This window comes from Drosophila hydei, unplaced genomic scaffold (assembly GCF_003285905.1).
Source record: "Drosophila hydei strain 15085-1641.00,03,60 unplaced genomic scaffold, DhydRS2 tig00000063-arrow-pilon, whole genome shotgun sequence".
Taxonomy (NCBI): domain Eukaryota; kingdom Metazoa; phylum Arthropoda; class Insecta; order Diptera; family Drosophilidae; genus Drosophila; species Drosophila hydei.
Window position 1 is genome coordinate 1,894,850 of NW_022045657.1, and position 12,589 is coordinate 1,907,438.

General features: G+C 40.1%; 3 protein-coding genes across 3 annotated transcripts in view; 2 read left to right on the forward strand and 1 right to left on the reverse strand.

Annotated features, from left to right (window-relative positions):
* Positions 1 to 708: 708 nt before the first annotated feature.
* LOC111593619 (protein takeout) lies at positions 709 to 4,157 on the forward strand. Its single transcript, XM_023306488.2, has 3 exons — positions 709 to 843; positions 3,233 to 3,314; positions 3,383 to 4,157. Exons 2-3 carry the CDS (start codon positions 3,245 to 3,247, stop codon positions 4,054 to 4,056), a joined length of 744 nt encoding a protein of 247 aa, XP_023162256.1. The 5' UTR covers positions 709 to 843; positions 3,233 to 3,244; the 3' UTR covers positions 4,057 to 4,157.
* A 547-nt stretch (positions 4,158 to 4,704) lies between these two features.
* Positions 4,705 to 7,554, forward strand: LOC111593620 (ubiquitin-conjugating enzyme E2-17 kDa). Its single transcript, XM_023306489.2, has 3 exons — positions 4,705 to 4,920; positions 6,992 to 7,277; positions 7,346 to 7,554. The coding sequence occupies exons 1-3, from the start codon at positions 4,877 to 4,879 to the stop codon at positions 7,469 to 7,471; spliced, it is 456 nt and encodes a 151-aa protein (XP_023162257.1). The 5' UTR covers positions 4,705 to 4,876; the 3' UTR covers positions 7,472 to 7,554.
* A 2,281-nt stretch (positions 7,555 to 9,835) lies between these two features.
* Positions 9,836 to 12,589, reverse strand: part of LOC111595731 (FERM, ARHGEF and pleckstrin domain-containing protein 1) — a 37,019-nt gene continuing 34,265 nt past the window's right edge. The window contains exons 11-13 of the mRNA XM_030222938.1: positions 11,187 to 12,455; positions 10,387 to 10,858; positions 9,836 to 10,325 (exon numbers count right to left, since the gene is read on the reverse strand). Coding sequence (XP_030078798.1) covers positions 10,250 to 10,325; positions 10,387 to 10,858; positions 11,187 to 12,455 — 1,817 coding nt within the window. The 3' untranslated portion in view covers positions 9,836 to 10,249. The remainder of the gene's footprint in view (positions 10,326 to 10,386; positions 10,859 to 11,186; positions 12,456 to 12,589) is intronic.

The window sequence follows — 12,589 nt, forward strand, 5'->3', positions numbered from 1 at the left end:
AGCTTTTCCTTAGCGTTTCATATGTATAATCTAATTATAATAACTCGTCCACTTGCGTGTGCTTGAGCAATTTTTAGCCATAACAGACGCCATGGGAAGCCCATCAGTTGTCGCAGTGAACCATGTCAGTCGTAACCGTACCCGTAGTCTCAGCCTTGCCTTCCGAGTGCCAGTGAGATTATATAATATTCTGATGACAGGCGATGCAATTTCTAATTACAAAGCTCGTCGGATTGTCAACACGACTCGTGGGCCCCTGTCGAAAAAATTTTTAATTGCAGTGCCTTAAAAGAAAACAAAAAACAATATTAATGAAGGTAATCGAACGAATTGTTGCCAATATTTATATATATGGCAGGTTTCATCACTTACCAAAAGGGGCAGCTCGAGCTGCAGTTTAATTGGAAAGCCTGATTGTAGCTTTTTCTGTGGGCCGGGTATTGCCACACACGCGCACACAGAGAAACTCATTTGTGTGAATGCGATCATTAAGATTATTATTATGATTAACCCGCAGCCGCTTAACATGTCGTTCTCACTATTAACCCCCAGCGTATGTCTGCCTTCGGCTCCCGCAGCCCCAACCGCACTTGCTCTGGCCCGGGCATTGTCAACGTGTTTTGGGGTTCTACGTTGCCCAGTTCTAAGCTCGCCAGCAACTCTCATGTAAATCGAAGCGTCAATGCTTTGCTATAAAACGCGAACGCCTCAACAATTTTGCATTCAGTACGATCTGTAGACGGTTACTAAAACAACAAACATACAAAAAGCAACTCAAGTCGACTAGATAAAACGATCTTCAGTTGACAAAAAAAAAATAAAAAGGAAATTATTAAATAAAACGTTAGTAAAAAGTTCTTAAAAAATAAGTTTCACAATTGTTAATACTTAACAATATTTAAAAAAAAACCAAGACTTAATTAAATTTGTAAAGACTTCGCGAGTGTGTTTTTTAGTGCTATTAAGAAACTATACTACAATACGTTAAAAACAAATTCCAGTTCGGAACAGTAAACCTTACATAATCGAGAATAATAAAAAGTTTAGCCTGCAGTTAGGTTTTCAGGTTGTCATAGGCTTTATTTAACTTTTAGGTCTGGTAGGGCTATCATATCAGTTTGTTCTTTGGAATGGTTTTATATTAGATGTAGGTATTACCTATTAGAGGCTGTGTTGACTGCCTCCGTAGTCAGACTCTGAGGATAGGTCCTCGTTGAAACCATCTTCGGTGGTTTCCTTTTCGTCATCACTGGGTGGATCAACAGCCGCTGCAAATGCTTCCAGATTTGAGAGCGCCTCATGTGGCGCGGCGTAATATTTCATGTGGATCTTATTGAAGCCATAGCTTAATTGACCATCACACCGAGTTAGGTAAAGGATTGCCTCCTGATTGATCTGAAATATCACTTCCATGGCAGCCTCCCTGAACCTGATTGCTTTGATAACCTTCCAATTGCTTGTCGGCAAATTCGGGTTGAATTTTGTTAACATTTCGAGAATGTCATTAGACTCGGAGGGTGTCTCGGGTAGCCAAGCTGTAGCCCAAGGACGTGCTGGTATGTTCTGCACATCAATCACTTCCAACTGAGCGCCTGGGTACACCCCGCCAATCTTAGCTAGTGCACCTTTGTAAAGCAGGACAGATCGATCATCGTCGCAAGCAACCAGTTTGGTAGTCCCTTGAAACCAACCAATGTCCATGCATGACGGTGGCGGACCTGGGTTATCTCGCAACACCTCAAGTGCAACTGCCGCCATAGAGGCCTGTATCAAGCTCCATTGGTTCCGAGGAATCTTACCATCCGGCTGGCTGTTGTCAATGATACCAATTATCTGCCGTCCTCTCGCCATAGTCACAAATGTTCTTAATGGCGTCTCATTAGATCGGGCGCGTTTTGCGGGGGAGGCCCCATCGACGCGCTGATAGGAGCCTGAAGGAATTTCAGCTTCTGCATCTATTCTTCCGAGGGCATCTTCTAACACATGGCCTCGTTTTGTTGCCGTATTTTTAACTTCGACAATTAATGTCTCAATCATGGGTTCAGCCTCTATGGGCTGATGGGGACTTGAGGGGGCAGCTTTAAAGTTTGGCAGCACAGCTCTTGCCCATGCGATATCCTCTTGAATTTTAAGATAGTCTTCCCTCGACGAGGCCTGATCTTCAGTAATCGGTGCGTAAGCATTGCGTTTCAATATCCGATTGGCTTTGGCCTTGTCAAGTTTGTTAGCTTTTGATGGATCCGTCCTAGAAAAGTTAACAGGTCTTCGGCTAACAATTGGGTTTTCCCCGGATGTGCCAGGACGTGGTGTTGGTTGCCTGGTTTTCTTTGATCGATTGCCCTTGTTTAATTCAGCCTCTCTAGCCCTTGTGAAACTTGTTGTTTCTCTTGGTCTTTGATTCGGAGGACCGTACTCCCGTTTTTGGTTTTGTTGATTTGAATTCATTTTGTTTTGTTCCCACGAGTGGCGGAGAAAGAGATAGGTCGACCCGGGCAGAGATCCGCAATACCCGGGCAAGGCTACATAGAAAAGGCGGTCGCCACTTGCCTCAGCTCTCCGTTCAAGACTGGGCTAGTTTTGTTGAACCTGGGCCCCCAGCCGGGTTGACTCTCGGCACGGGTCGACTGACACCTTAGTCCAGCCCAGGTGTGAGTGCGTGTGTGTAGCTATGCTTTTGAAAAGGCGGCAACACAAGCGCCTTGTCGATGCGATGTTCATTTCCACGCATCCGCTGGCTGTCCGGGGCTGCTTATTCGTGAGATGTTCCACTTATTCGCAGCTAACCTCTGGTAGGAGGCCGTTCGCTATCCGCAACCTGCGACCCGTCTGGTGGCCCCAGCTAGGCCCCTGTCAAGCCCAACTCACTAGCTTCACAGGCCAGACACATATGAACGTGTTCCCTATTTAATTTTATGGCCAATAATTAACACTGACCATGCATGCAGCGACTAATGGATAATTATATGAATTCTATTGTTGGGGGCTGCACTTAAGCGGTCGCTGGTAAATGCGCCTAATGCTAATCAAATCGTCAAGTATTATCAAACGAATAAAGCTGCTGTGACGTCAATAACTCTAATAGCCAGATGAGTTTGCTTAAATCATAATGAACGGACATTAACAAAAGCGTTTAGCTGGTAGGCGGACGAAAACAATTTAAAGGGTTAATAGTATCAAAACTAAGAATGTCAAGAAGAATTTATTCCTAAGCTAATTATCTCACTCTCTGTAGGCAAGTCTAAAAATGGAATCCAGAATCATTGTAGCCACTCTCTTGCTCTGCTGCATCGGCTACACCTATGCATCAAATATGCGTGAGTTAAATGACCAGTTATTGTGATATGCACATAGTTACCCGTTGTTACTATATCTAATTCATTAGCGGACTATATCCAGATCTGCCATCGCCACGATCCCGAGCTCTCCAAATGCGTAAAGCAGAGCGTTCACAATCTGCGTCCTTATTTGGGCAATGGCATCAAGGAAATCAATGTGCCCGCTCTGGAACCGCTCTACATCGGTGATTTGAACATACTCGAAGGTGGCCCCAGCGGCATTACAGTCAAGGCCAAGAAGCTGAGTGTCTATGGCGCTTCGAACTTTGAGATAACAAAAATGCGCGCCTCTATACAGAACAAGCGCTTCGACTTTGAGCTGGTATTGCCGCTGCTGCAAGGAGAGGGTCAATACGATATTAATGGCAATATACTGGCGCTGCCCATCAAGGGCAATGGACCCTTCGTGGGTAACTTTACCAACTTTGTGGCTTACGTGCGCATCGTTTACGACGTTAAAAACGTCAACGATGTTGACTATTTCGAGTTGAAGGAGTTCGGCTTGAAGATACGCACGGGCAAGGGTCGTCTACGTCTGGAAAATCTCTTCAATGGCGACAAGGTATTGGGCGATGTGATCAATCAGACAATCAATGAGAACTTCGAGCTATTCACAAACGAAGTGATAGCGCCCATTGCTCGTGCATTGGAAGTCAAGTTCCGGGCAGTTGCCACTAAGATTCTGGAGAATTTCACCTACAATGAGCTGTTTCCAGTTTAATGAAAAATTGCATGTTTAATGTTCTATATGCTATTACTTGTGATACAGTTAATTTCTCAATTTTAGTGTTAATATAATTCATAAATAAACTTTAATGGAGCACAAACAATTCTCTTTATTACTTTCAAAATTGTTCGGAAGTATAGAAAAAAAAATTACAGCCTGGTTGACATACTTACCTTTATAACTCAGCAATTATGAGTAATTTATAGCCAAGCATTTATTTCCTATTTTAAATAACACCTAATCTTATATTTTTGGCTTCTTGAGTTCTTTTCCCGCAGTATTTTTGGTTACAGTTTGTTTTGTTTTCATCTTTAGGGAAATGTTAAAAGGGAACATTTAACACGCTGTATAGGATTTACATTTGGAGTACTGTTGTTGACAGCCAATATTAAATATTTTGTAAAAAAAAAGTTTTTATAACTTCTCATTGAATTAAAATATGAAATTTGTGTTATTTACTTATAAGTAAGAACATTCACCTTACGATTTGATATATCAGGAGCATGCAGAGTGGAAGAAGTGATAATACTGTTAAGTGTGGAGCATACTTTTGTTTTTGGTGGAGTACGCCTGCTGAGTGGACAGTATTCTGCTATCGTAACGCGATAGCTATAAGCTGGCAGCTCTTTAAGATATCGAGTATCGAGCATTATATCGTTGGGTATGTGCGAAGTATCGATACATTTTCTTACGCTGCTCAGTGCCCTCAATTAAAAATAAAATTACAAAATTTCACTGTTTCTGTTTATAAAAAATCGCATTGCTTAAACGTTCTAGTTTACATTTAACACAAGTGGTAGTAACGTTGTAGAACATGTCAACACCCGCACGCAGACGTCTTATGAGAGATTTTAAAAGGTAAGAAAAGTACACACACTGACAATTCTGGTATGAAATGGAGAAACGGGGCGACATATGTGTGTATGTATGTACACACATACACACACACGCTTGTATGTACATATGCCCGTGGAAAAGTTTGCGCAGCCAAAATACAAATTGTGCATGTGTGTATGTGACCTGCGTACCAGTTGTGACTTTGTGTGTGTGTGTGATTGTACGTTGCTTTTTTTGCTGCTTTTTATTTTGTGAGACTACTACAACAGTATCTACAAGAACAACATGCTTATGTTGCTTGCGTCTTTGACACTTGACTTTGAAGCATAGCACAAAACGAAATCACATGTAAACTAAATCTGCGCAAAGAAGAACATAAAACAAATGCAAAGCGTAATGTACAAAAATTCTTTATTCCGTTGTGCAATTGCGTCGCAGCCAAAACATCAACAGCAGCAGCAGCAACAACAACAACAGCAACAACATTTGCCAATCAGAGCAGAAAGCACGAAAGCAACAATGATCAAATTGTTGCTCCCATTTGCCCCCAAAACAAAGTCAGCTTCATCCTGATTTTCACTGTTTCAAAATATTTCGTCACTCTCAACTTTGTTGACTCATACTCATACTCTGCAGCTGAGCAGAGCAGCGCAGCGCAGAGCAGCGCAGCGTCTTATTGGAATTTCATTCACCGCTGTGCTTGTTGTTGTGTTGTCATTCAATTTCATTACTTGGTTTAATTTTTGCAATATCCCTCAGCTCTTTTACTTTTTATAAATTTCCCTGCCAAAATATTTACTTGATTGGATAAAGGACATTACATGTATGGGTGGGTGAAATGGGGTTGGGTTATTCCTCTTTATGTTAAGTAAATGTCAAGGCTGCCTCAAGGCAGCAGAAATTACAAAACTCCATAATAGAGATGGGTGCATAACCGATTTCTTATTCAGTAGGACACGAGCTCTAAGTCCAGTTTTATAAGTCAAATCAATAAAATATCAATTTTGATCGGTATCTAAATAAGACTTGGTTGAAGTAGCTCAAAGTTGTTCTTGCTCTTTTTTTTTTTTGTATAGTTAGAAACCGGGTCCATCACTACCATCCAGTGCCACCCACCGCAAGTACAAGTTTATTGTCGGTCGCTGTTGTTAGTTACTTTGTTATTTGTACATTTTTATTTTTGATTTCATATATGTGTATGTAGTGGTTGTTGTTGTTGTTGTTTAATCGATGATTTCATTTGGCTTTTTTGTCATTTGTATTGATTTAGCCGATTGAAGGGCGCGGTTGGCTGGTATCGGTGTCGGTGTTGCTGCTTCCTCTCTTACAGCTCGTAGCTGTTGCACATACAAGTAGATGTCTACCTCTTCTTTGTGTGTATGCTTGACCTAAATAGTGCCTAGTGTCGGCTACAATGCGCCTGGGAAGCAGTGTATTGCGAATGTGACTCGAAGTATGCCAATTGGCTGTTGATCTGGTTTAACAAGCGCAATTTCTCCGTTTCTACAGCTTTAAATTTTTTATAACTGACAAATACACAGCAGCCAAATTTTGATTTACAGCTAAATATACTTTTTGGCGCTCATTGAACTCGCCAATAGGAAAATTGCAACCCACACATAAAAGCAGCTGTTGATTGTAAACAGTTGCCGGAACAGCAGACACCAAGGGGAAATATGTATCTTAAAATCATGACACGACACTTCTTGCATGGGTAGATACGTGTATACTATATGTGTGTTTATATAAATATATATAGACACAGACCTCACATGATTAGTCAGCGATATGCACAAATATTTGTTTGCATCTTGTTTAGCGCTTCACATCGTCTTATCGTATATTGTTCTTTGATTCTTATTGTTAAAATTTTTGAGGTGCTACAGAGGAAACACTTCGCAATTGACCTTATCAGTCCTTGTAAGATTAATTAGATCATTTTCCTAAATTTTTTCTCAAGATACCTTAAAAGCAATAGTTAAGTCAGTTAGAATTAGCTTAGCTATTATTAGTACAATCCATGACTAAACTACTATCAATATATGCATTTGCTAAATATATTTTTAATTTCATGTGTTCTAAATGCTTACAGACTTCAGGAGGACCCACCAACGGGTGTTTCGGGTGCGCCAACAGATAATAATATTATGATATGGAATGCTGTGATTTTTGGTCCACACGATACACCGTTTGAAGATGGTACCTTTAAGTTAACCATAGAATTTACGGAAGAATATCCAAATAAACCGCCAACAGTTCGATTCGTATCGAAAGTATTTCATCCAAATGTTTATGCAGATGGTGGCATATGCTTGGATATATTGCAGAATCGCTGGAGTCCCACATATGATGTGTCAGCTATATTAACATCCATACAGGTGGGACTATTAGATCTGCCCAAATAATCTATATGAGCTATATTTCTAATGCTATTTTACAATTCCAGTCACTGCTGAGCGATCCCAATCCCAATTCACCGGCCAACTCCACCGCCGCCCAGCTGTATAAAGAGAATCGTCGCGAGTATGAGAAGCGTGTGAAAGCCTGTGTGGAGCAAAGTTTTATCGATTAGCCATGCGCCCACTTTAATACCAACAGCAACAACATCATCAGCAGCAGAGCCAGGAGCAGCAGCGACTTGCAGCAAGAAACTTCAACAGCAACAACAACAACAACATGCAATAATATAAACAAGTTTACATTAAATAATATCAGATATATTTATAATAGTTATAATGCTATGAAATTGTAACAGCGCCTAAAACCAACACACACACTTCCATACACACATTCACACAGGCACACTAAACAGACAGACACGCATACCCGCGCACACACATATTCATACGTACACACACGCACACAGAAACATACAATATATAAATATATATATATATATACATATATATATATATCTATATAGACCCGAAAAACAGGGCAGTTTATATTTTCGGCAAAATGTTTTTAATCGTAGACACGACAAAAGCATCAACATTAACAACAACAACAACCCACTGAAGCAGCAACAAAAAAATTAAGTAAGCCGCAACAACTTCAGGCGTCAACAATAGATATTTAAATATCTCCTCAGCCTCTCATAAGCTAACAATACAACAATATAACATCAACAATTTAATGTTATAATTCAAATAGCAGCAGAAAAGTTATTAATAATAATAATAAAAAATTGATTTAAAAAAAATGAGTCGAACAATTGCGTAAATTACTTAATTTTCCAGTCTAATCCAAACCTAAATTGAAACAAAATTTACTCTAGATATATACATTTGATGTGTGTATATGATATAATACCAAAACAAAAAGGAAAGCAAAACAATAACAATAACAATGCGTATTTCAATTAAAATTTGCCTTGTTTTAAAGAAGAGATGTTAAGCGTAATATATCAATATAATCCGCTACTTAAATTCGCAAGCTGCCTAGTTGAACAGTGTATTAAAGAAATTTGCGCCAGCGCGCGTCATGCTAATCTTATATGTAATATGATGATTATTCGCACAAGCTACCTAAATTGGTTAATAAGTTTATTGGCAAACAAAATAAAAATATAAACAAAAAAACAAAAAAAAAACACGTTGTGAAATTTACCGAGTACTAAACTACGATTACAATTAAAATTAAATGTTAGTTGTTAGCATGCAAATTTAATAATAAAAGCAAAAAATAATATGCAAAATCTCTTTAAGATCGGATCTATGATATGATATGCTAACTGTGTGTAAACGCTATCAGATTAGTTTTTCAAACTGTATGTTCTTATGCATAATACTGCGGCCTCTGTCCAGTGACCAACAAATCAAACCAATCCTAACAAAACCTATTTGTAAAACCATGTGTTGTTGATCTATTGCGATTAAGTTTGTATACTTCGAATCGAGGCTCATTTCAATGGGTATTCATTTAAGTAACAACCTCTTCCCACACACACTTACACATCCTCAACTATATGCATAGTAATTAGAGTCTAAAACACCTCATAACTGCCATTTGCAACTTGCTAAATCGTAAAACTTTGGTACACTCTCTAGTGTCTTGGCTGGCAGGAGGCATTACCATTATTTAGTTTTAGTATTAAGCGTATATTTACAATCGATTGTTCTATATAATATGTTTTCAAATTGCTGTTCCTTTTGCTAAGACCCTCCACTTTAGCACTTTGTGTGTTGGACGATGATTATGTCGTATAATGATAATGATGATGAAGTAGATGATGCTCTGAGCATCATACAAATCTCTATGGATAATCCTTAATAGCAGCATGTCGTTTTCTAATTTTTTTTATATATAATTTAATACATATGAAAATTGTACTCAAAAATATTATTGCAATCCTTTTAAAGCTCTATTATATAGAAACCACAAGAGAAATAAACAATTGCAAACAGCAAAATGAAGCAAATGATAACAATTTACCTTATAGATTTCAAATATCAATAAATGAAAAATATAAAAAAAAATGTATGGAGTTTTTCACTTAACTTGGAAGAGGAACATATAATGGCTCGAAACCGTCTTGCGCGGCCTACAAATAAAAGTAAAGTATGACTCTAAAAGAAACACCATTTCATCTTTTTCCAAGAGTTTCTTCGCTTGGGCAAGACAACTCTATAACTATTTCTTTTCCGCAAATTATGTTCGAATATTATTTACAATTGCAGCCAATTAAAACACTTTCAAATATATATGTTTAATCAAATTTTTATTAATTTGTTAATATCTATTAAATTTAATGACTTAAACTTAGTGATTAAAGATTTCCAAGATTATTGCATCGTTTAAGATTTTAAAAATGCGACGCAAAGTGTCGTAAGGCATATTCTTATTACATACACAAATATTTGTTTACATATATTTATAACCATTGCAATTTTAAATTGTTTTGTAAAATTCACTTAATTTGACACATAAGTTGTTTAGAAAATACTTCAGTAGACAATAATATTAAGCCACACAAAAATACATAGTCTCTATAAAGAATGTAAAGTTAGGGACCAGCACATAAAACAAATGCAGATAAAAGTAAAATACGAGGCGTTATTTACATGGAAACATGAACTTAACTAAATTATATTGCGCATGTGTACGCCGTGTATAAGTGTAGTCAATTGCATAGAGTAGTGGACCGTACAGTATATAAAAAATGGGAATTGTTTTGTGGTGTATACGTTGTCTATATATATATATATATTTATATATATATTAATGTTTTTTAGAGAATACTAATGGGCATTTCTATGTTGGCCCCAGCTTCATTGTAATGCAACTAGGCTGTTCCATGGAATTGCACAAGAATTAACTTTATATTGATTGGATATTTTATAGTCGGAGTTTAATTTCCGGACGCATGGCTGTGGACATTCTTGAAATCTTGCGTTTGAGTGGTGCTGCGCAGTACTTCGAGCCACCTGTAATGAAATGAGAAACATTAATAGCGCTCCTTAGGCTGTCAGGTGAGAGGTAACTTACCTGTTGTAGGTGTGGGCGCTCTCTGCTCTAAAGAAGTACACGTGATTCTTGAAGGACAGCTTAAAGACAAACTCCTTCTGAACCGCATCCTGATGACCGGGCGGACCCACCGTATAGCCCAGCAGGGGTAGGCTGGCCAGCGCGAACTCATCCTGATAGCTTTTATAGAAATACAAACAGAACGATGTGAAGACCACCCAGAGCTTCTGCCAGCCGGAACTGTTCTTAAATTTACGCAGCAGATAGCCGGACAGCTGATGCTCTGCCGCAATGAGATGATCGCCCAGACCAACGGTGGCGCCACGATGCCAGCAGACGTGTAGTGCGGTATTGCTGCGTGACGGCTGCGTCTTGTTCTGCTGCTGCATCTGGAGCTGTTGCGGCGTCAAAGGGCCCGCGCCACTTACACTGCTGTTCAGGCTGTTTGTGCCATTGGTTAGTCCCAGCATGTCCAGACCCTCCTCCGACGAACCTAAGAATATTCCAGAGAGATATTGGTTAGCAAAAATCGAGTGCTTGCGAACGTAGAAAAGTATTAATGGGGTTCTTGATGTCTTACGATGCTTTGCAGCGTGCTTTTCTTGCCAGCCATAATGAGAGTAGAGAAAGATAAAGTAAATAGAGACGTTGAATGGTAAAGTAAAAAGATAGGCAAATTGAAAGTTAATGTTAAAATAGGAAGTAAATTACGTTAAGGGTCGATTAATTTAGCTATTGCGAGAGCTGGACATGAAATAAGATCTAAATATATGATGAGATATTCATAGTATATTCCATGTCAGTAAATTTGGGATACTCACTACAATTCTTGAGCGTGGTCAGCTGCAATTGCATGTTCGGTGGCCTGTTCTTGATGTCGGCCGCCGCCTTGGAGAGCTCGGCCAGCCAAAGGGTCTTCTCGGCGGTGGTGCCTGCACTCACCGTAATGGCGCACTGGCCGCCAAATATGGAGAACGTGTTGTGTTCGGCATTCTCGGTGAGCAGCGAACGGACGGGCACATGGCCAAGTATGCGGAAACTTTGATCGAGCGGCGATTTACTGCCATAGAGCAATATGTCTGAGAAGAGGAAGAACATGCGCTGCTGCAGGCCTCGCTTCGAGTGCTTCAGTAGGCAACCCTGACGAATGAGTCGGCGATGCGGCTGTACCAGCTGCTCAAAACTAATGTCGCGCTGCAACTCGCACAGCTCCACAAAATTGGCCGAGTCTGGCAGCTGGGCGCGTATCTGCTTAGTGCTGCGGATGAGCAGATGATAGACAGCCTGGCAATCGGCATAGTCGATATGTTCTTCGGCATAATAGTCACAGAGGCGTTCCAGCAGCAGCTGATAGTGCAACAGGCGATTCAGCGGCTTCAACAGCAATTCACCAATTGGCAGATAGCAGACCTTCTGCTGCTCAAACTCCTTGTAGAGCTGCTGGAATCGTTGATCCGACTCATACATGTCGTTCAGGCAATGCAAGATATCCAAATGCGTTTGCACATACTCGTCGTAGATGGGCAGCGAGCCCATATGCTTCATCATGACGTCGCCAATGCGATGGGTATCGTGATTGCCACGCCCCTCCCACATGACCATGCGGTGCTCGATGTCACGCAGAAATAGATTATGATGCTGAGCCAGAGAATCGAGCAGCTCGAACAGCGGCTGCAGCTGGTCCACATCCTCCACGCTAAGCACCTGCCGAAACGAGCTGTTCAGCACATCCAGATCCTTTTTATAGGTACGTTCCGTCATTAGCAGCTCCTTGGCCAAGAAGTAGCTTGGCTCTGTTGGCCATTTACGCTTCTTGACCTCTGCTTCGATATCATGGCTATTGTTGGACATGGATATCTGTAGTCCGCCGTTGCCATTGTGTCCATTGTGGGCGCTGGCCACGCCTGTGGCTAGTTCCTGACGCTTGGCGTGCTGTATCTCAGCCTGAATGACGTCATACGTGCCCGCCTCAGAGCGCGACAGTGATGAAGATTTGTCGGAGCCCAACGTGAGATCGTAACGACTGGGGGGCGTGGCTATTTCACCACGCCTATCCAACGACATATTGCCATTGATGCCGTGATAGACATCTGGAAAGCGCAAACGATGAGTTGAAAATCATAAATTAATAAATAATGGCAACAAATATTAAAATAATGCTAAATAATTTATAAAAAATAAATACTATTTGTAACTTGTGAAAGTTTATTTAATACTATATAAA

What these genes read in the sequence shown, in the direction of transcription:
- LOC111593620 (XM_023306489.2), top strand. Translation starts at nt 4,877, where the DNA reads ATGTCAACACCCGCACGCAGACGTCTTATGAGAGATTTTAAAAG. An exon ending in CTTATGAGAGATTTTAAAAG is followed by an intron (nt 4,921 to 6,991) that starts GTAAGAAAAGTA and finishes AAATGCTTACAG; the next exon opens with ACTTCAGGAGGACCCACCAA. An exon ending in CTATATTAACATCCATACAG is followed by an intron (nt 7,278 to 7,345) that starts GTGGGACTATTA and finishes TTACAATTCCAG; the next exon opens with TCACTGCTGAGCGATCCCAA.
- LOC111593619 (XM_023306488.2), top strand. Translation starts at nt 3,245, where the DNA reads ATGGAATCCAGAATCATTGTAGCCACTCTCTTGCTCTGCTGCATCGGC. An exon ending in CACCTATGCATCAAATATGC is followed by an intron (nt 3,315 to 3,382) that starts GTGAGTTAAATG and finishes CTAATTCATTAG; the next exon opens with CGGACTATATCCAGATCTGC.